The following is a 20,922-nucleotide window of genomic DNA, read 5'->3' as shown; positions in this document are numbered from 1 at the left end:
TTTTTTAAAAAGCTTTTAAGTAATCTCTATACCCAAATGTGGGGCTCGAACTTAAAACCCTGAAATCAATAAGTCAAACACTCCACCAACTGGGCCAGCTAGGTACCCCTACATTTATGAATTTTAGAACAATTAAAAATCTGGGAATTTGCTCCCATAGGAAAATTGTCTTCACTGTATTACATGAAAACAAACCAAAAAGCCAGTGTTTTCTAGTCAGTTTCTCTTGTAATATCTAAAAAGGGCAACAGATAATTTATCTTAACAGTGGCTAAGTTATTAATATTTATATTGGAGGCCTGGAGAAAATCCGAATAGGTTTTTTTCCTCACAAAAATTTTTAGTACCGCATGAAAGAAAATGTAGAAAGGAAAATATTTGTTGATCTAATTGCAGACCCCAAAGCCATGAGCTAGTTTATCTGATCTATTTCTGATTCAAAATAGCTAATTCAAACCTCTGGTTTCCCTTAGTCCTGGAAATTAACTCATTTTTTTAGTCCTTTAAACTGGTAAAAGTCAGATCAGAGCACCAAAAGCTATCACAAAGCCTGGCAATTCATCCTGATTTACATTTAGAACCCCTAAAATATCTGGAACCAAACTGGGCTGTGAGGGTAATATAAATATAGCTCATAAAGCAAGAGATCTATTTTGTTCCACCTAGAACGACCACATGCATTTTGTCAACCATAATATGACTCTTAATTTGATAAAATAATTTCAAAATTGTCCATTTAATACACAATTTTCTTAGACTGAAATGAGGTCCTATCTACACAGAAATTAGTCTCTGAGTAACTTCTGGTAGAATGCAATTATATACTATTAAGAGAAACTTCCACATTAAATATGGAATAAATTTTAAGCATGTTTCCTATTATTTACTGTGTCCTTTTAAAAAGTATAATTTCAGTTAGAGCTGGCACTAGAACATTTTCACTTTGGCATGACTGAACTTTCTATCATTTCTGGCTTTCGAAAACAATTTAGTCTGTATTTTACTTACACAGCAGCTTTTTATTGTTCATTATCTATGCTTGGCTAATTTGAAAGCCAGTCTCTTCTAAAGGGAATGCATTGTCCAGAGTGGGGTTTTCTTTATTTCAAACTCAGTTATATGATGTACAAATAGTACACAAGAAGATGTAAACTTTACAACTTCTAGAATGCCTTCACTGAATTTTGGTGTAAAGAGTAAACAAAATTTATTCTGCAAAATAATTAGGAACCTTTTTATGCAAAAATGAGTATTTTATTTTGGCAGCACTAAAAGAAAAAAAAACCCACTGTATTTCTACATTGAGGTGAAAACAGTGTTTAAACTTTCTTATCAAATACATTCCAAAAGAAAGTGTGTTCTATGAAGGTTCCAAAGCACAGGCAAATCTTAACACAATAATACAGGAATCTGTAATACTGAAAATGTCTGTTCTGATAGGGTGTTTAACAAACATAACTTTTGAATTATAAAACCAGTGAAGCAATCCCTTCCTAGTAACCGTGTCAAGAGTGAAATTGGGCTTGTTTGATTAATACTAACAATTCCATTGTAAGACTTTTTACTGCTATGACAGTTTTAAATAAAGTCTGCTGTACTTAAAATAAGTTTTGAAAGTGGAAAAGTGTACAAAGTTCCAGATAAAAAGATTAATAGATGCAATTTAAATAAAATTTCCCCTCTTCTTTTACCAATTAACAATGATTACCTTTAGCAGACACAGATTGAACTTTAAAACCCAACTCCCGAAATGAAAACTTGTGTTTAAATTTTAATCAGACATTGAAGGAAAAGATTCCTATATTTGGACACCTTTTACAAGAATTTTTTTTTTTTCCGTATTAAAGCAGAAACCAGTTCCTAAACCCCTTTAGTCAATTGTATATTCTGTTTGGACAAATATCAAAAATAGAAGACTGTGACTTTTGCTTTTGTAATTGTGATTTTTCACTGCAGTCTTCTATAACTTTTACAGAGTTCATGGTCCCTGATATCTCCCCACCCTCCATTTTTCCTAGGTGGGGAAATGGCTGCCACAAACTTCTCACTGATAATTAGAGTTTCTGGAAACAAGTACTGTTTGTTATTATTTAAGAGTGACTCAATTTGGGCACTCTGGGTGGATGGTCTACAGGTTTTCTTGTGGTGCATACCACAGTCTCCAGCATGAAATATCCTAGGAACTTGAGGAACCAGCACTTTCCAGAATTTTGGAAGACAAGATACAGTTAAATATTGAAGAGTCCAGTCCCAGTTATAATCATCATAAGTACAGAAAGTGTCTGTGCACTCAATCAGCTTCTGATATGCATCTCGGGTCAAGGCTAGACCCATATTGTGCTCTGTGGATTTCCAAGTTTTCACATCTACCTTGTCAGCAATGCCATGGAAACTGCGAATGGCCGTATAGGTCCCCAAGGAGAGAACATCACACTCAGGACACTCTTCCTGCTTTAACTTCCACATCTTTCTGAAGACATGGTAAAAGTCTGGGGCTAAGTAGTGATCCTCCTCCAGGAAAAGTATGAGGCCAGCATAGTCTCGTAGAACTTTGACTCTTTCCCATACAAAATGCAGCTTCCACCACCAATGGTGTTTGGTTTGGGAGAACTTGGCCTCTCTATAATGGCCAAAGGAGTCGGGATACTCAGCATTAATGCATCCCATCTTCAAAGCTGCATTCTTCTCCAGGTCTCTGGGGCAATCTCTGGGGTCGCTGCCTGGAAACTCGTTGGGGTACAACTGAATGCTGAAAGGAAAGAACACCTGCAGAACCGGACAGAATTCCACCCCAGCGATCAGCTGATTGATCTCTGTCGACCAGAAGTCATGGCTAAAGATGACGAGGACGTTGTCAATGCCCTGGGCTTTTCGGAGTGAGTCCAGCAGCAGTCTGAGGTAATCCGGCCGGTTATGCACCTGGACCACCAGCACCAGCTCTCGGGGGGCCCAGGAGCCGGCCTTATCTACATTCCTCAGCGTCTGGTCAAAGTTCAGCTGGTACACCAGGGACCTGTACCGCAGCGTCAGGTTGTCCGCCTCGGGCTGCGGGGCCGCCGGGACCAGAGGAGCCGCCGACTCGTTCGAGACCCGGCGGATGCCCACGGACACAGCAGAATGGTCCCCGCCCCGGCCGCCTGCTCCTCGCGCGAGCTCGGCGTCCAGCAGCGGCGGGGCGAGGGCCTCGTTCTTCCTTTGTCGCCCATTGCTGCTCCAGAGGACGAAGCCGCAGGCGGCCACCACGAGCGTCAGGATCAGCACCTTCCGCTTATAGATGCGGAACCTCATGGTCTCCAGGGCAGGGAGCGCGGGCGGGCGGGCGCGAAAAGGAGCTAGCGGCTTCTGCACAGAAGGGGCGGGCGGGTGGTGGCCGTCGCCTTGGCCTGTAGCAGTCAGAACTGGCCCCCGCGGCTGCCCCAGCTAACTCATCCCGGACCCCGGGGGTCCAGGGGCCCGAAGGGTCTCAGTTCCCCCGCGCCGCCCGGGCTCCACACATCCTCGCCTGGCAGCTGCAGCTCGGGCAGCGGCCCCGCCGCTAGGAGCCGCGGCTCGGCGTCGCCTCCGTCCTTTCCATTCAGCACGGGTCCCGGAAGAAGTCCCGCCGCGGCCCCACCGCACCCCAGCTTGGTTACCTGCGCCTCCAGCGGCCCTGCGTCCTCTGCGCTCTCATCCTTACGCGGGCCCCAGACCGCCAAGACCGAGCGACGTAGCCTCGCCCCACTCCGGCAGCGACCGTTCTGACAACCCGCGACTGGCCCGCGGAGCGCCGCGGCCCTTGGGCCCACACCCCTCCGGCCCGCCCCTTGGGCCGCTGGTTGGAGCTTCCCGGGCGCGTCCGGAGACGACAGGCCGCCGCTGCCTGCTGCCTATTGGTTCGTAGCACTGTCGCTCACGCTCAGTTCCTACTTCCGCTTCTTCCTCCCTTTCCTGTTAGGCGCGGGCAGAGCGAGGCGAGGAGCGTGGACGCGGTTTCCAGGTAAGCTAAGACGGGAGTGTAGCGGTCTCAGCAGGAGCCTCCAGTGCTCAGAATCTGGGGATGGGCCAGGCCCTTGTAGGAACTGGAGGGTGAGACCCGCTGTCTTGGCAGAGTTAACTGGCTTCTCGCCTCGGCAAGGGGCTCACGAATGGCGGCTAGTGGGCCGGGAGACACTAAGGACACGTCAGCCTTCAGGGCTGCTGATGGGTGCCGGTGCTTCGGAGGGGAAAAGTGAAACCAGACTGCTGCGGTTCCCGGAGAAGGAACGGAGGCGGGCCGTAGCTATAGCTACTGAGTGAAATCACGCACTGAACCGGGCTATACCCAGGAGCTAGACATGGAGGTAGTAGAGGGTGCGAGGAAGAGTCGGAGACTCTAGCTTTGGTCCTCTCTGAGAAAGAAAATTAGATAAACACCACTATGCTTTTATTCTTGGGACAGCCACAGTAAATTAAGCTCCAAAGGAATCCACTTTGTACGGGGAACTGCCTGCTGGGCGCCCCTGTACTGCTTTTTGCTGATTTTTCGTCTCATTCCATAAATGCTCTAAGCATTCCAAAAAGGTGTACACTTTTAGGTGTATTGACTCATACGTAAAAGGAGTACTTGGGGGGTTTATACATTACTGATTTATGTATTGTTGTAATGTTTCCTTATATTCCTAAAGCACTTTATTAAAAATGTTTGAAGTCTGTTACTATAACTTAAAATGTTTTACATTTTCATCGTGCAGACAGCGCTACTGCAGAGATGGTTAACGTTCCTAAAACCCGAAGGACTTTCTGTAAGAAGTGTGGAAAGCATCAGCCTCACAAAGTGACCCAGTATAAGAAGGGCAAGGATTCCCTTTATGCCCAGGGAAAGAGACGCTATGATCGGAAGCAGAGTGGCTATGGTGGGCAGACAAAGCCAATTTTCCGGAAGAAGGCTAAAACCACAAAGAAGATTGTGCTGAGGCTTGAATGTGTTGAACCTAACTGCAGGTCCAAGAGGATGCTGGCCATTAAGAGATGCAAGCATTTTGAATTGGGAGGAGATAAGAAGAGAAAGGGTCAAGTGATCCAGTTCTAAGCTTTGAGATTCTTCTTTTATTTTTGAGAAGAAAATGTTGATGCTGTAGGAAAATTAAACCTGTGTGAAAAGAGTGATATTTTTACCCAAATATTTTGTTTTTTAGAAATCTAAATAGAATGACATGCTTAATGTGATTCAAAATGAAGGAAATAGCAAATGTGTCAATGAACTAAGGTTTATCCTCAAACTATTACTTAAATTTAGTTCCACAAAATTGGAATTTTGTATTTATATATAAAGAAGACTGGAGTTCCACCTCCCAACTTTACAAACTAGGTTATGTATATAAACCACATACCAGGGAAAAAACTGATACTTTCTTTACTTTTTCTGGTCAATTTCAAATGTATGTGTTAGGTGAATTCATAATCACAATTGATGAGCTGCTGGGAAAGGTCTCAATCAGATTTTGAAAAAAGTAAATGAGGATAAATTAGGCCTGCGTATAGCAGACTGAGTGGGGCAGAGTATCCAAGTTGGGGTATAAAAAGAGCTGACTTGCAAATTAGTGTCCAGTAGGGAGGACTAGCCATATACAGATATTTAAATAAGAAATGCAGTTCCTCAGTTACACTAGCTACATTTAGTGCTCAGCAGCCACATACGCTGACTGGCTAACCTACTGGACAACACAGATACAGAATATTTGCATCAGTTTTTCTGGACAGCACTGTGTTAGACTGGTGAATGTAAGGCAGGAGTTTAGAACTGACTTCTAACTGCAAGACATTCTGAAGCTAGTGAAAAAAAACTGTGAGTCCATGATGGCATAAACTGTTTTTTGATTCTTTTAGAAGTTATTCTGGGAGATACTCAAATGTTACAACTTCTTGGTTATTGGGAAGTTTGAGAAAGTACACAGTTACCACTGAAAATAGAATGGAAGGCTGAAACTCAAAGAAGTGAGCCTTGTAACCCATGGAAGGCAAAACAGTATCAAAAGGAAAAAGTGACAAAGGGTATGGGTTGTGAGAAGACAAATTGCATTTTGTACAAGAATTTTTAAGTTGGCCTAGATATTTACATGGGATGGCTTATAGATGAGTAATGCAAAGGGCTAGGGTGTAGGAGTAGCAGCTGGTTAGCACTTAGTCCCAACATAGATACATCTGCATTTGTTGATGAAAAAAGTAACTTTTGGGGCATCTGAGTGACTGTCAGTAAGCGTCTGTCTTTGGCTCAGGTCATGATCCCAGGGTCCTGGGATCTAGCCAGTTTCTGACTCCCTGCTCAGCAGGGAGTCTGTTTCCTCCTTCCTCTGCCCCTCTGTCCCCTTGTGCACACTCAGTCTCTCAAATAAAATCTTAAAAAATAATAAAACAACTTTTTCTACAAGAACATGTAAAAATCAGATACACACAAGTTAAATATGCCACAATATATTTTTAAAAGAACCATGTTTTAATGTAGTTACATAATATTTATCGGTAATCCCTCACCATTTTGAGTTTAGCAATTCTAAGATGTTTTACTTAATTATAGAATTCTTGGTTTTAAAGAGTAAAAGTGAATTAACTTTAGAAGGCGTATAAAACCTGGGCTTAAAATCTCTGATCTGGGTTCATGGTACCTCCTAGGGTAATTTGTGAGGATTAAAATAAAATACTGTAGGGCGCCTGGGTGGCTCAGTTGGTTGGGCGACTGCCTTCGGCTCAGGTCATGATCCTGGAGTCCTGGGATCGAGTCCCGCATCGGGCTCCCTGCTCAGCGGGGAGTCTGCTTCTCCCTCTGACCCTCTTCCCTCTCATGCTCTCTATCTCTCATTCTCTCTCTCTCAAATAAATAAAATCTTTAAAAAAAAAAAATACTGTATGTATAATACCTGGAACAAAGATGCAGCTAAATGGCAGCTCTTTTTATTTAAGTCATTTTTGCATTATGTATGATTTTTTTAATGAAAAACTAAAAATTATATAGAAATCTTTTAAGGGAAGAACTTAACTGACCACAAGAAATACAAATTTAAGGTCACCCAAGAATTACTCTGGACGAAAGAATCCACTCTGAGAAGAAACTATGTTTTGGAGATCATATACATAAAGTTTTAATAAAAATCTTCTAACAGAACAGTATTTACTCAGGAATACTTGTAATTTCAAAAAAGAATAAAATGCTCCAAATAAATATTTTAGGACAGAGGAAGTAGTTAGTTACCCTAAACCTTAAGAAATAGTCTCACACAGACTACCTGTAACTCCAGGCCCAAAACAGCAATGATATGCTAAGAGGGTTTTCTCCAATAACTTTGACTCTTTCACCTCCTTTGTTCCCAGAAACCAGTTATGAGGCTATTGCAATGATCTAAAAAAGAGGCTGATCTGAATAAGGACCATAGGAATGAACAGAATGGAGCAGTTCTACTGATTCCATTTTCCACAATTCTTTCAAGCAGCTTCATTTTCCATTCCTTTGCCCTAGTTCAAATCCTCATCATACTATAGCTGGTGTATTACCACTTTTTAAATTAAAAACATAAAAATATTAAGTGACTAAAATAATAAACAGAAAAAAGAACAACCTTCAAATACAGAATGTAGTCAGTACAAAGTAGCAAATTTCTATACCTCCTACCCAACGCTAAAACCTTGTTCTAACTCTGAAAGTTAAAAAACTTAGAAATCACAACAAAGATGTAACATAAAACTTATAAAAGCTGAAGTCTGTTTATCCCAAAGCAATTCCAACTTTATGCTTGAATATAGAATTCCATATGTAGAATAATATACCTGAAAAACACAAAAAGTGGTATGCTTATGTAGTTTCATACCAAACAAGTTTTCACTAAAATTTAGACTTAGTCCTCCAGGATATATTTTCTACATACAGGAATTCAATTTCTTTAACTGAAATTCAAGAAGAAAATTGAAAAGAAAATTCTATGAGTGGAGTGATAGGGATCAGTATCTGTTTAACATTAAAAGATAATCCCACAACCCATTCTGGAAACACTAGGCTAAAATCAACACAAGTGCAATAAACTGATAAAAGTTTCCTCACAATAAAATTAAATAGGTTTTAATGAAATTAAGGTTTTATGGTCAAATGATTGAAAATGTTAGAGTAACACCTTCTTCCCCTGAAGTATATGAAAGGCTTCCCTTTCTCCAGTTTGACACAGTTAAACCATAAATGAAACCCAAACTGATCTGTAACTAAGTGGAATTTCTTTTTGTGGTATCACCTATTACTTTAACAAATCACAAGAATTTACATAACAGGCTAGAGAACAGAAGTAAGAGATAACAGGTGCTTCAGTACCGCCCATATTATCTACTAAGACCACAGTGTGAGCCACAGAGTGTAGATTCATGGTAGTAGTTCCCTGAATAAAAGAGTTTAGACAGAATCTTCCACAAACACAGGTTTTTGCAGTATCCAAATCTTGGCAAAGATGAAAAGGAATGATATGAGAGCCATATGGAATCCTATTGAAAAAAAAAGTTCAAAAAATATTTTTAAATACGTTACTAGATTCAGAACTTCATGTGTTAGGTCATGAATTACTGGACACTGAATTATAACCATGGAAAAATAAGATTACTCTTATTAAGTGACTCAGTATATTGTCCTCTCTTCCAGTTAAGAATGGGGAAAATATACTAAAAACACCATATGACATACTGTAAACCAAAGAGGAGCTATACTAGTCCATAAAGTATCTTTCAGCACTGTCACTTAATAGCAAAACCCATGGAACAGAATGAAAAGAGTCCATTATGGATCTACACTGTATGACCAGTATAACATGATCGTTTAAAGGTACAGTTTTGTTATACAATTCTCATAATGGTAACGGGAAAATTACTGACTTCTATCTGTGAAGAAATATTTATGTAAATAAATCCAAATACTCTCCTAGGCATCCACTGTTGCAAAAGGGACTTTTAAACTGTGAAACAGATTTAGTTATTTATTTATTTCTTAACGATTTATTTATTTATTTTGAGAAAGTGAGAATGAGAGAGAGAGAGAGAGTACATGAGAGGTGGGAGGGTTAGAGGCTCCTCACCAAGCAGGGAGCCCGATGCGGGACTCGATCCTGACCTGAGCCAAAGGCAGTCGCTTAACCAACCGAGCCACCCAGGCGCCCTGTGAAACAGATTTAAAACACATATTGTTTGGGGTATTTGTTTTACTTTACTAGCTGAGCAAGTAAGGCTGATCTTACCTTGCTTAAATCACTCACCCTCCTACTTAAAACTTCCAATGGTGCCCAATGCAATTAAAATCAAGTCAAACTCTTTACCCTTATCTATGAGCCACTGTAAGATGGTCTCTTGAGGTTGGCCTGCCCACTGTCCAACTCCTTCCCCCAAACTCAACCATGCCCCAAGTCACTTTGTCTCCCAGAGTCTATTCTTTGTTCTCTAGTCCCTAGCCCAGGCTGGCACATAATAGGTGTTCAGATCTTTTTCAACAAATAAATAAAACCTACTCATAATTTAAACCGGGGTTCAGCAGCCCTTTTAGAACAAGTCTGAGAAGATACATGTCAAATAAAAAATAAGTTTCCTTTTCATAAGGGATTAGGGACCAGCCTTGTCTGCAATTCATTTTTTTTCCACATGTACTAATTTGTTGCTTGTATAAATAACAATTTTTTTAAAAACTGTGCTGGGGGGGCACCTGGGTGGCTCAGTCAGTTAAGCTTCTGCCTTCGGCTCAGGGTCCTGGCTTTGAGTCCCACACAGGGCTCCTTGCTCAGCGGGCAGGCTGCTTACCCCTCTCCCTCTTCCTCTGCCTGCTGCTCCCCCTGTTTGTGTGCTTTCTCTCTGTCTCTGACAAATAAATAAAATCTTTAAAAAAAAACAACTGTGCTAGGAAGTGTCTACCACATGTTTATGTTAATCTCTTTCAGGCTGTTGGCTATAGCCTAAGGAAACTGGTAACAGTTAAAAACTGTATTTTCTATCTTAACATAATTTAAATTCCCACATATTTTTCTAATAGACCATAACTTTGTAACCAGTAGTTAGGGCAATTTCTCATAGCTTTGGATCTGTATTCTAACAAGTGGGCTGAAAACATGCAAAATTATACGTTAGTAAAAGTTAAGGTCACATTAAAAGAACCTATATCAGGAGAAGTCAAGTTTAAAAACAATGTAAATACTACAATGCTAAATCATTCAGCACTAACAAATTATTTTTCTACCTTCTCTATTATATATTTTGATTACCTATTTTTTCTTTCCACTTTTCTATGTTGGATGTCAGTCCTGAGCCAGCCACGTGCCCCTAATCATCAGAATTTTTAAAAGCTGCTCAGGTGACTCCAAATGTGAACTAAAGTTTGAGAATCACCACTTTAAACTGAGAGCTCTTAAATAAAAATGGTGAGGAGGGAGGACTGGATTGATTTCAGAGTCCATGAGCATTATAAAGCTGTATGCAAAATTCTGTATACTTTTCTAGGCCCATAATGTCTGTTTTGGTTTTTTTTTAGATCTTTTTCCCAATCCTGTCTTTGAAATGTAGTCTTCCTATTATTTTATAGGCACTTGATAATAATTTGGTCTACATCTTAGTCTCCTATATGAAAGAAGCATGAACCAAATGAATAATTAGAGTTTGGTGTCTCATGAAACCAAGCGGTTAGTGTTCAAAGACAAGGGGAAGAAAACCAACAGCTACTGAGGCCTACTATATGCCAAAAACTTTGGCATTACATTAGCTCCTTTATCTTCACAATTATGTTACGTGGGTATTATTGTTCCTATCTCACAGATGAGAAAACTGAATCAAAGAGGTTAAAAAACTTGCTAAAGCCATACTAAGGGGTGAAGCCAGGAATCAAACTCAAGTCTGACTCCAAAGACCACACTTGACGGCTATGCCAGACTGTAGTTCTCAAACTTTAGAGTGCATCAATACTGTCTGGAAGCACTGATTAAAACACAGAGGGCTGGACCCACCCTCAGAATTTCTGATTCAATAGGTCTGTAGTGGAGTTGAAAACCTTGCATCTCTAACAAGTTCCTAGGTGATTCTGATACTGTTGGTCAGGGTACCACACTTTGAGAAACAATTGCCATTCATTCATTCATTCAAGTATTAAGTAAATGCCTAGTATATGGTAAGAACAGGGGAATATCACATTTTAGACCCTGGGGAAACAGTGGGTAATAAGACAAAGTCCATGCCCTCATGGATCTTACATTCTAGTGGGGAAAACTGACAGGAAAACAATTGTTAAAAAAGATGTAATGCCAGGTAATAAACCCTATGACAAAAAAGTCAAGCAATGTAAGGGGGTGGGGGATCAAACTAAACAGAGTCAGAAAAGGCCTTTCTGGGTGCCACTGGGGAAGAGAACTGGATGAAGTAAGAAAGTGAGCTATGGAACCTTCTGGAAGAAAAGCATTCCAAGCAGAGGTAAGGAGCACCAAGATCACTGGAGCAAGGGGTCAGTTTGTGCACAGCATTGTAAACTACGTTAAAGACTGTGACGATTACAATGAGGATAATGAGAGTACTAGAAGGCTAACAAAGATACATTTTATGACTATTAAAAGTCTTACCTATTACATAATACGGCTTGTGCAGAGGATTCCAATAAAGTTAATGGCGTTTGAAGCATTATAAGTGGAAGGACTTCTGGTTGTTCAAAAGTATTTCCAAAAAGATCCAAGTACTCAAGGGATAAATTTTTAAATTCACTAGGCAAAAAGGGAAGCTTATTTCGAGCTGCTGACAAAAAACGCAGTTTTGTCAACTGTCCCATCTTGAAAGGAAATCGAATCAATTCATTATCATCAAGTTTCAAATCTGTAAGTTCTCGGAGCTGGCAAAACTGCACAGGGAGTGCCTTGATTTTGTTCTTGCTGAGATCCAAACTCCGAAGTGACGTCTGGAGTGTAGACTGACACAAGGCTACACTAAATGACTCCAAGTGATTGTCATTCAGGTTAAGTTCTTGAAGATGGATGAGGTCTCCAACTGTAGCAGGAAGCTTTTTTATATGGTTGTGACTCAAGTCTAATTTCCGTAGGTTTCTTAAGCAAAGCATACGCGTATCAAATCGGACAAGCCCACAATAAGAGGTCTGAAGATGTTCCAGAGAATATGGGAAGTTCTTGCTTAGAGGATAGTCCTTTTTGGATGTGATAACCATTTTAGTTTTAAATTTTTCAAATTCTGAAGTCTTCACTGGTGTGAAGGTTGAAAGTGGTACTTCAATATCACAACCTCTATGAGCCAGTCTCACAGCTGAAAGGAAACTCTTTAAACTGCTGGAATTGGCCTGAATAAATAAAAATAAGTCATACAATTATAAATTCCATTTTAGATAATACATGCATGCTAATGCATCCTATAACAAATTCTGTAAAGTTATACATGCAAAATGGTGCAATCATTTCTTGAAATGGCTGTAAAAATAATTTTTTAGTATTTTATTTTGACTAAAATTCAATATAGATATAAAAACAATTTTTGAAAAAAGATTATGTTGAAAGACACACTCTAAATAAAACCATTCAAAGGGGAACCAAAAGAGTATAAAATAAGATGAGAAAGCATGAAAAGATTCCACTTAAAACTTGGGTTTGGGGCACCTGGGTGGCTCAGTTCTTAAGCTGCTGCCTTCGGCTCAGGTCATGGTCCCAGGGTTCTGGGATCGAGCCCCGCATCAGGCTCCCTGCTCGGCGGGGAGCCTGCTTCTCCCTCTGCCTGCCGCTCCCCCTACTTGTGCTCTCTCTCTGTCAAAAAAAAAAAAAAAAACTAAAAAAAAAAAAAAAAAAAAAAAAAGACGGCTTTAAGATGAACTGAGACGGGGCACCTGGCTGGCTCATTTGGTGAAGTCTGCAGCTCTTGACCTTGGGGTTGTGGGTTCGAGCCTCACATTGGGTGTAGAGATTATTTAAAGATAAAATCTTTAGGGGTGCCTGGGTGGCTTCAGTATGTTAAGCATCAGACTCTTGATTTTGGCTCAGGTCGTGATCTCAGGGTCACGAGATCAAGCCCCACATGGGGCTGTGAACTCAGCTTGGAGCCTGAGATTCTCTCTTCCTCTCTCTCTGCCCCTCCTGCTCGTGCTCTCTCACTCTAAAATAAATAAATCTTTAAAAAAGAAATTTAATGGTTTAAGTATTTTCTGAAATGATAATAAATAAGATATCCCAAAATTGTCCTAATTGCATTTTATCTTTTTTTACACCAAATTTAGATTTGCAACCTGATTATGTTGGCAAAATGTAGACTTGTGCCACTGGCCTTATAAAGTTCCCCTCTAAAAACACTCTAAGGCTCTCTGGAGCACAGAAATAAGTCATTCTCCTTCTTCCCCATCCTGCATAGCCTTACTAGGCTCTCCGCACTTTCAGAGCGGGGCCAGCATGCCAGAGAAGCTGCCATTGCTTCTTCAAACACATCTGCCAAGTGTCCATCCCTCTTCAGCTAAGTGGGATATCAGGACGCTCAAATAGCCTCTTCTATAAAGAAAATACAGCCAACCAACCTAACCATTAATGTTTTTCATACCATACCTTACTTAGACAGATATCCACAGGAGGCTCCTTTAACCGAACAGTAGCTTTCCCCTCATCCATAAATTTGGTGAAGAATTGCTCAATGTTCTCCTTTAGCTGTTTAACACCAATGAGAAAAAAAGGACAAATCAGATATTGTTATTCAACAATATTTATTACAACTAGAAAGTGCCAGTCACTTTGCCAGGCTTTTAATCAAGTCTGGGTGTTTTGTGGTTTTAAGTTTTAGTTTTAATTTCATTGGTTTTTTTGGGTTTTTTTTAGCATTTGGGTAGCTACATTTCTTATCTAGCTTCTGGTAGATATTACTGTTTTATCAGCCCAGTAACCCTTTCCTGTGAATCCCGTTTGGGAGAATGCTCCTCTTCTCCCATTCCAACTATGTGACCGTAGTAGGAGCTGCCAATAGTAGTTACTTGCCTTCTTAACTTCAGTCCGTTAGTCTCGAGTGGACACACCTCCCACAAGATTATAAACTCCATGAAAGCAGGAATCTTGTTTCCTTTGTTCACTACTGTATCCACAGAACCAAAACAGTGACCGACACATAACAGGTGCTCAAAAACTTTTAATGACAAATGTTGCTTCGGCTTTAGGCTTCAACAGCTATTTACTAAGAAGCCACTCTGTATCAGGTACTATGACAGGGGGCTTGAAACAATAGTAGTGAATAAAACCAACATGGTAATTACATTTATAAAGTTTATAAAGTTGTCAGTCTGATGAGAGACAATTATTAAATAAGTAATTACAAGCAACAAATACTAAGATAAGGGAAGTACAAATTGCTCTAAGACCTTACATAGCAAAGGAATCTTACCTGGTCTAGGGAAAGCAAGGTGACCTTAAAGGTGAGAACTGAAGGATCAGGAGATGTTGGGCAAGTGAAGATACTGGGGAAAGAGAGGGAATAGCACACCGATAAGGAAAAATGTATGCAAAGCCTTGAAGGCAAGAGAGTTCGGCAGCTGTGAGGAGCTGAAAGTTCAGTATAGCTAAAGGATTCAGTGAAGAGGCAAGTGAACCTGGACAGGCAGAGGCTGAATGGTGGAAGATTTTGTAAACCATGTCAAGAATTTTGGGGCGCCTGTGTGGCTCAGTTGGTTGAGCGACTGCCTTTGGCTCAGGTCATGATCCTGGACTCCCTGGACTGAGTCCCGCATTGGGGGTTCCTGCTCAGCAGGGAGTCTGCTTCTCCCTCTGACCCTCCCCCCTGCATACTCTCTCTCAAATAAATAAATAAAATCTTAAAAAAAAAAAAGAATTTTGGATTTTCTTCTGCAAATGATATCCACTGAGTGACTTGAACCTGGGAATAGATCTTCCTTTTGCTAAGTTCCCTTTAAACACAGTGTAAGGGGCGCCTGGGTGGCTTAGTTGGTTGGGTGTCTGCCTTTGGCTCGGGTCTTGATCTCAGGGTCCTGGGATCAAGCCCTGCGTGCCTGCTTCCCTCCTTCTGTCAAGTAAATAAATAAAATCTTAAAAAAAAAAAACAATAAAAAACAGTGTAAGAATGAACTTTGGGGGAGGGGAGATAGGATTATCTTTTAAGAGACAAGCCAAGCAACGGGTAATGGTAGTTTAGACTGCATTGGGACGGAAGGAGGTATGAAAATCTGAAAGATACCTAGGAGGTAGAATTGAAAGGATTCAATATTTTATTAGATATGGGAATGCAAAAGCTGTAAGGTTTCTGGATAGAACAGAGCACTGTTTTTTTTTTTTTAAGATTTTATTTATCTATTTGAGAGAGGGACCGAGGTGGGGAGGGGCAGAAGGAGAGGGAGAAGCAGACTCCCCTCGGAGCCTGACTCAGGGCTTGATCCCAGGACCCCGGGATCATGACCTGAGCCAAAGGCATATGCTCAACCAACTGTGCCACCCAGGCACCCCAAGAGCAGAGCACTATTTAATGAGTTGCAGAACACCATCAGAAAACCAAATTTAGGGGTGGCAAAGAAAATTAATTTTTAGATATCTTAGTTTGAAATGCTACAACACATCTAAGTGAAGATTTCCAATTGATAGGAGATTCAAGTTGGAAATTAAGGGAGAGGACTAGCTAAAGATACAGATTTGGAAATCACAGTGAGATGGGCAGTAGGTGAACCATGGAATGGAAAAGTTGGTGTAAGAAAGATCCCCAAGGTACTTCCACACTTAGCACTAATACCTAGTCTTCAGGACCCAAGACCAACACCACTTTAATTCATCCCACAAATGTTTACTGAGCACCTACTATGTCCCAAGCCCTGTGCCACCATCTCTTCTACAAAACTTTTCTTGGGCACCTGGGTGGCTTAGTCGGTTAAGTGTCTGCTTTCAGCTCTGGTCATGATCCCAGGATCCTGGGTTCGAGTCCCGCATCGGGCCCCCTGCTCAGCAGGGAGACTGCTTGTCCCTCTCCGTCTGCCCTGCTCGTGCTCTCTAATAAAAATAAATAAAATCTTAAAAAAAAAAACCCAGGGCGCCTGGGTGGCTCAGTTGGTTAAGCGACTGCCTTTGGCTCAGGTCATGATCCCGGAGTCCTGGGATCGAGTCCCGCATCGGGCTCCCAGCTCAGTGCAGAGCCTGCTTCTCCCTCTGACTCTCTCCCCTCTCATGCTGTTTCTCTCTCGCTCGCTCTCTAATAAATAAATAAAATCTTTAAAAAAAAAACAAACCCAACTTTTTCAAGCCTCTGTAATCAAATTCACTTTGCTTTTTGATACTATACTATTCTACTTCTACCTTTATTATAGCATTTATCATAGCCCACCTTGTATTGTAAGCACTGGTTTCTATTTCTTCCTTTCTAGTCTTGGAAGGATAGTGACTAAATCAAGTTTATCTCCCACAGCATCTAGCACTGTATCTTGCACACAGTAAACCTTTAACTTGCAGTTCACAATAAACTTTTGGTTAGGATTACCACCTACAATTATTAGTGCACCTTAAGTTTTAAGGAAGAGATCATTACAGACTTTTTAAAAATAGACAATAGCTGAGCTGGGCATGAAAGAGGTTTTGGGGAAGACAATGGTGAAGAGGAGACAATTCTTGTTATGAGTTGGCTTCTGTCACCTTACAGTTTTCTAACCTATAAAATGTTGGGTGATTACTTAAGTCTTTTCAAGGCGAAAAATTGTATGAGTTGATTCCATGAAGAGGGAGAAATTACTTACACTTTCAACTTCTATATCAATTACTAAGAGTCTCTGAATGAGATGTAATAAACCCTTCCGTCAGCTAAGAGTATTCACTGTGGAGTACAATACTATGAGGGAAATAATCCCAGAAACTGTATAAAATCCAGACAAGAGTCCAATGCAAGGGTGGGAGATGAGTTGCCCCCTCAACTTTATTTATAATAGACACAAGGGTATTCCAGTCATTTTGACAAAATAACATAGTGCCTTGTAAAATGAGGAAAAATGAATTTTATAAAACTTGTGTTTTGAAAATTTTATTCCAACTTTCAACTGTTTTTAGAGAGTTTAACTCTATTGCTATGCAAATGAGAAAAAGCCCTAGCCCTAGAAAATCAAGTCTTAGGAAATTAAACATTTAAGGAGAAAAAAGAAAAAGAGAGAGAGAGAGATGCAGTAACCGGTAACATTAATAAAAATATCAAGATGCAACACAAAGCTTTACAGCTTTACTACTGTACTAATCTGGATAACGACCTTGGATACTACTCATCAGAACTTAAAGCGTTAAAAAAAAAAAAAAAGGCTAGCGAAAATACTGTGGGAGAAAAAAACTTACTGAACGAAAGTGCAATGATTTTACTGGTCCCCCAAACTGGAATGCTGTTTCATTTAAAGTTTAGTTTCACGCAGGCCGAGTTTCCAGAGGCTTTAAAAGAGCAAGGTTACCATCTACTACTAAATAGAAAGGGTGTCAATTTAAAGCCAAAGAAATGGGAGAGAAAAATAAGAAGGAGGTGCCTTTTCAAAAGCTTTCCTTTCGGGTTCACAGGGAGACGCCCAGAACTCGGAGTGGTGGTGGGGCTCAGGTATCCGCCCCCAGGACAGGCTCCAGCCTCCGGAACGGGCAAGCAAGCGAGACCCGAAAGGGAAGAGCTCGTGGCCAACTCCCGAGGCAAGGCCGGTTCGGTCCACGCACCTCATAGCGGGTCCCGCGCTTGTCCTTCAGGGTGGAGATGAGCAGGCAGGTGGGGTGCGGGCCGCCTCGATCGCCCCGAGCCCCAGCCCGAGGCTGACTCCTGGGCGTCTGCTGACAGAGGCTCAACACCGCCCGGACACCCTTACCCCGGTTCCTCATTCCCAGAGCCGGCAAATGTCGACTGACTACCTCGACCTCGCAGTGCAGCTTCATTTCGCCCGAGCGGCGGTAGGCAAGTCCCCACCTCGGCTTTGAAACTTTCCCCTTCCCGCCGCGCCGCGCCGCGCCGCCGCCGCCGCCGGGGTCCTGGAGCGCGCGGGCTGTCCCCGGATCTGCCTGCCTGCTCGGAGTGACAACAACTCGGGTCAGAACAGCGGCTCTTTGGGTCTTCGGGGGCGACGGCCTTCCCTTTCACTTGCAGGGTCGAGTCCTCACTGTGGCTGCCCATCGACGGAGCACGGATACAGGCCGTCTGAGGACTCGGCTCGCGCCTCCCGATACCGGCGACTGGCGAAGGCGCAACGCCCTTTCCCAGGAACCCTTGCGGCTGGCGGCGCAGGTGGTTATTGTTTGGGGCGGAGTTCTAGTTTCCGCTGGTGACACTTAACGGGTTTCCTGCGCCTGTTGGGTCGTTGAGTTTCCCAAAGAGAAGCGGGTGCCCCTCTGTTAAAGGGAAGGTCTCTTTACCTACATAGCTTCGGAACTTTACCTACATAGCTTCGGAACTTACGGGTTGCCCATTGCCAGCCAGGGCGCGGCATTTCCCGGAGCTGATGGATTGGTGTTTGTTTTGTTTTGGTGGCTCCCCTCCGGAGGCAACACCTGTCACGTCAGAACTGAATTTGATAGGACAATATTTGACTTGGCAATTTCTGTCGAACAAATGCCCACTTTGTAACCGCTACTAGGTTGGATGGAGTCACTGGCTTAACTGCATCTGACACTGGGAAAGACCGTGCAGACCCCATATGCCCTTCGGACTCCTTATTACATTTATTAATGGAGGGCCAGGCCGTAGGTGGGGCGAGGGAGGTGCTCTCAAGGACGTAGTCTTGTCTCCTTAAATATTTGCCCTCGGCGCCTCTCTCACCTACCCTAGTCCCGGCCTTTTATTAAACGTTCATTTCGTTTGAGCTGTACTTTCGCAAATGTGAAATGATTTACAGAAATACCGATTTTCAATTCAATTATGACAATATAATGATTTATCCTTAAGTGAGCATCTGTGTTTACAACATGTTGAACCTAAAGTGTTCTCTGTTGATTCTAATTCTGAAAAACGTAATTGGTTCTTAAAAATTAGTGATTAATAAAGCGCTACTTTTTTCCCCCTATTTATTATTCTTGCACGTAGAGCAGGAAAACACGACTCCGCATTTAGCAACAGTTTATCTCATGGCCAGAGGGAAACAAGACTAAACTAAAACGACACCTTAGAGTTTTCAAAGACAGTCTTTATAGGAATTACCCACTTTTGTTCTTTGAGTTCTTTGAGTAAAACAAAATAATAGAACATCAGCCTAAAGCATGACAGGTACATCAAAAATACTCTGAACTTCCAGGGACAGTGGGAGCTGGGAAAATCTTAAATGTATAACTGATGTAATTTTAATTAGAATAGAAATGTACAAAAACCAAGAATACAACAACTACAAAGCCTCAACCTTCTATTTGGTGTTACCTGGGTTAATGAAGCACGGATTCAGTGATCAGATGTTAAATAATCTAAATATATGAAAGTTACTTAACAGTTCCAAGGTGATTTTAGAGTAGAACAATGGTGTTGATGTAGTTCTTGAATGTTGTTGTTGGTGATGGGTTCTGGAATCCACGGCCAAGAAAGAATGCTTGAGAGGTCTTCCATGCAAAATGGTGATTTTATTAAACCGTGGGGACAGGCCCCATGGGCAGAAAGAGCTCCCTGAGCAGCTACCTGCTGCTTCCCACTGCCCCAGGATTATGAGGAGCAAGTGATTATATACCTTGGGGTTAGGGGACCTAAAGATTAAGAGAGGTTCCCAAAAGACTTTCATATGTTAAAGAAGACTCAAGATCCCAGAAGAATGTTATAATCTGCCTATCTCAAGTATTTGTCAATGGGCTGTTGGTTATAAGGAGATTTAATTTTGTCTACATTTCCTTTTGCCTTTGTTCCCCACATTGGTGTGTACAGCAAAAAACTTATCTTCCTAATTGCCAGATTCTCAAAGATGTGTGCTTCCCAAAATATATAAATAAGATTATCTTATTAAGATCATATAAAATAATATTGGACTGAAAGTAAAATAAACATTTATCAGTTTTTGAGATCTCGTCTCTCTCCCTACCCCCCAGCTTCCTCTTAGTTTCCCTATTTTTAATGACTGACATACTTGGATATGGCATTTATTTTGGCCTTTCTGGACTGTTTATGCAGCAAAAGATTCTTTAGGGGTGCCTGGCTGACTCAGTTGGTGGAGCATGGGATTCTTGATCTCAGGGTAGTAAGTTTGAGCCCCACGTTGGGTGTAGAGATTATTAAAAAAATTTCTTTGATTACTCATCCACATTTCTGTCTTTACTACCATACAAATAAAGTCTGCCTGTTGATCTCCTCTACCCTTAATTACCTCAAGCTAGTTTGAATTGCAGACTGACTGAACATGGAAATAAAAGGTATTTTAAAGTGGGCTACAGTTTTTAACAAAAGGAATCAAAGAAATGACATCTAGATTAGTTTTCCTTCTGTAAAATTGGTTCCTCTTCTTCCTGGCCTACATACTACACTTATTCCCTCCCCTCTGTTTTCTTCATACTAATTGATCCTGTTCATCTTTCAAAACCCAGTTCACTTTCCACTAGTTATCTTTAACATCTTGTTCTTCATTTTTGGAGTTTGAAAATTCAATTGCACTTAAAATTACCTTTCATTTCCTTTATTTCCCTGGGTTTCTGGTGCATACAGGATCCAACAATTAATTCATTGAATCTCTGATTTCCCCCTTCATTTGTACCTGTAGTAAACTTTATTCACTTAGGTTTGTGGCTCACTTGGGTTCAAACTAGTAAATCATAGTCACATCATATTATTAAACAGTGAGGTCAATTTTTTTTCCTTTGCACATTTTTATTGTTATGTTAATCACCATACATTACATCATTAGTTTTTGATGTAGTGTTCCATGATTCATTGTTTGTGCATAAAACCCGGTGCTCCACGCAGAACGTGCCCTCTTTAATACCCATCATCAGGCTAGCCCCTCCCCCCACCCCCCTCCCCTCTAGAACCCTCAGTTTG

The 20,922-nt window shown here is 41.3% G+C and overlaps 3 protein-coding genes across 7 annotated transcripts; 1 reads left to right on the top strand and 2 right to left on the bottom strand.

The window, feature by feature from the left end:
- Positions 1-1,232: 1,232 nt before the first annotated feature.
- Positions 1,233-3,780, bottom strand: MGAT2 (alpha-1,6-mannosyl-glycoprotein 2-beta-N-acetylglucosaminyltransferase). Its single transcript, XM_025870111.2, has one exon. The coding sequence runs from the start codon at positions 3,286-3,288 to the stop codon at positions 1,948-1,950; it is 1,341 nt and encodes a 446-aa protein (XP_025725896.1). The 5' UTR covers positions 3,289-3,780; the 3' UTR covers positions 1,233-1,947.
- Positions 3,781-3,829: 49 nt separating this feature from the next.
- RPL36AL (ribosomal protein L36a like) lies at positions 3,830-5,124 on the top strand. Its single transcript, XM_025870117.2, has 2 exons — positions 3,830-3,976; positions 4,710-5,124. Exon 2 carries the CDS (start codon positions 4,727-4,729, stop codon positions 5,045-5,047), a length of 321 nt encoding a protein of 106 aa, XP_025725902.1. The 5' UTR covers positions 3,830-3,976; positions 4,710-4,726; the 3' UTR covers positions 5,048-5,124.
- LRR1 (leucine rich repeat protein 1) lies at positions 3,970-19,347 on the bottom strand. Of its 5 annotated transcripts, none has more exons than XM_025870113.2 (4): positions 17,646-18,166; positions 13,536-13,634; positions 11,571-12,292; positions 3,970-4,367 (listed from the first exon to the last, which is right to left on the bottom strand). In XM_025870113.2, exons 1-4 carry the CDS (start codon positions 17,856-17,858, stop codon positions 4,352-4,354), a joined length of 1,050 nt encoding a protein of 349 aa, XP_025725898.1. In that variant the 5' UTR covers positions 17,859-18,166; the 3' UTR covers positions 3,970-4,351. The 5 variants fall into 5 exon arrangements, with proteins under 5 accessions (XP_025725898.1, XP_073751266.1, XP_025725897.1 ...); XM_073895165.1 differs by lacking the exons at positions 3,970-4,367; positions 17,646-18,166 and adding exons at positions 6,431-8,475; positions 19,327-19,347; XM_025870112.2 differs by lacking the exon at positions 3,970-4,367 and adding an exon at positions 6,431-8,475.
- Between the last annotated feature and the right edge of the window lie 1,575 nt (positions 19,348-20,922).

The sequence above is a fragment of the Callorhinus ursinus genome, unplaced genomic scaffold (assembly GCF_003265705.2).
Source record: "Callorhinus ursinus isolate GAN/ISIS: 27379988/994484 unplaced genomic scaffold, GSC_fseal_2.0 scaffold8, whole genome shotgun sequence".
Classification (NCBI taxonomy): Eukaryota; Metazoa; Chordata; class Mammalia; order Carnivora; family Otariidae; genus Callorhinus; species Callorhinus ursinus.
Note: the sequence above shows the minus strand (reverse complement) of the source record. Positions and strands in the feature narration are given on the sequence as shown.

Bases quoted from the DNA above. Each gene is read 5' to 3' on its own strand.
- RPL36AL (XM_025870117.2), top strand. From the start codon at position 4,727: ATGGTTAACGTTCCTAAAACCCGAAGGACTTTCTGTAAGAAGTGTGGA.
- LRR1 (XM_025870112.2), bottom strand. From the start codon at position 17,858: ATGAAGCTGCACTGCGAGGTCGAGGTAGTCAGTCGACATTTGCCGGCT. The intron at 13,635-17,645 runs GTGCGTGGACCG...GGTGTTAAACAG, and splicing joins AGCGCGGGACCCGCTATGAG to CTAAAGGAGAACATTGAGCA. The intron at 8,476-11,570 runs GTAAGACTTTTA...TTTTTTCAATAG, and splicing joins CAAGCCGTATTATGTAATAG to GATTCCATATGGCTCTCATA.
- MGAT2 (XM_025870111.2), bottom strand. From the start codon at position 3,288: ATGAGGTTCCGCATCTATAAGCGGAAGGTGCTGATCCTGACGCTCGTG.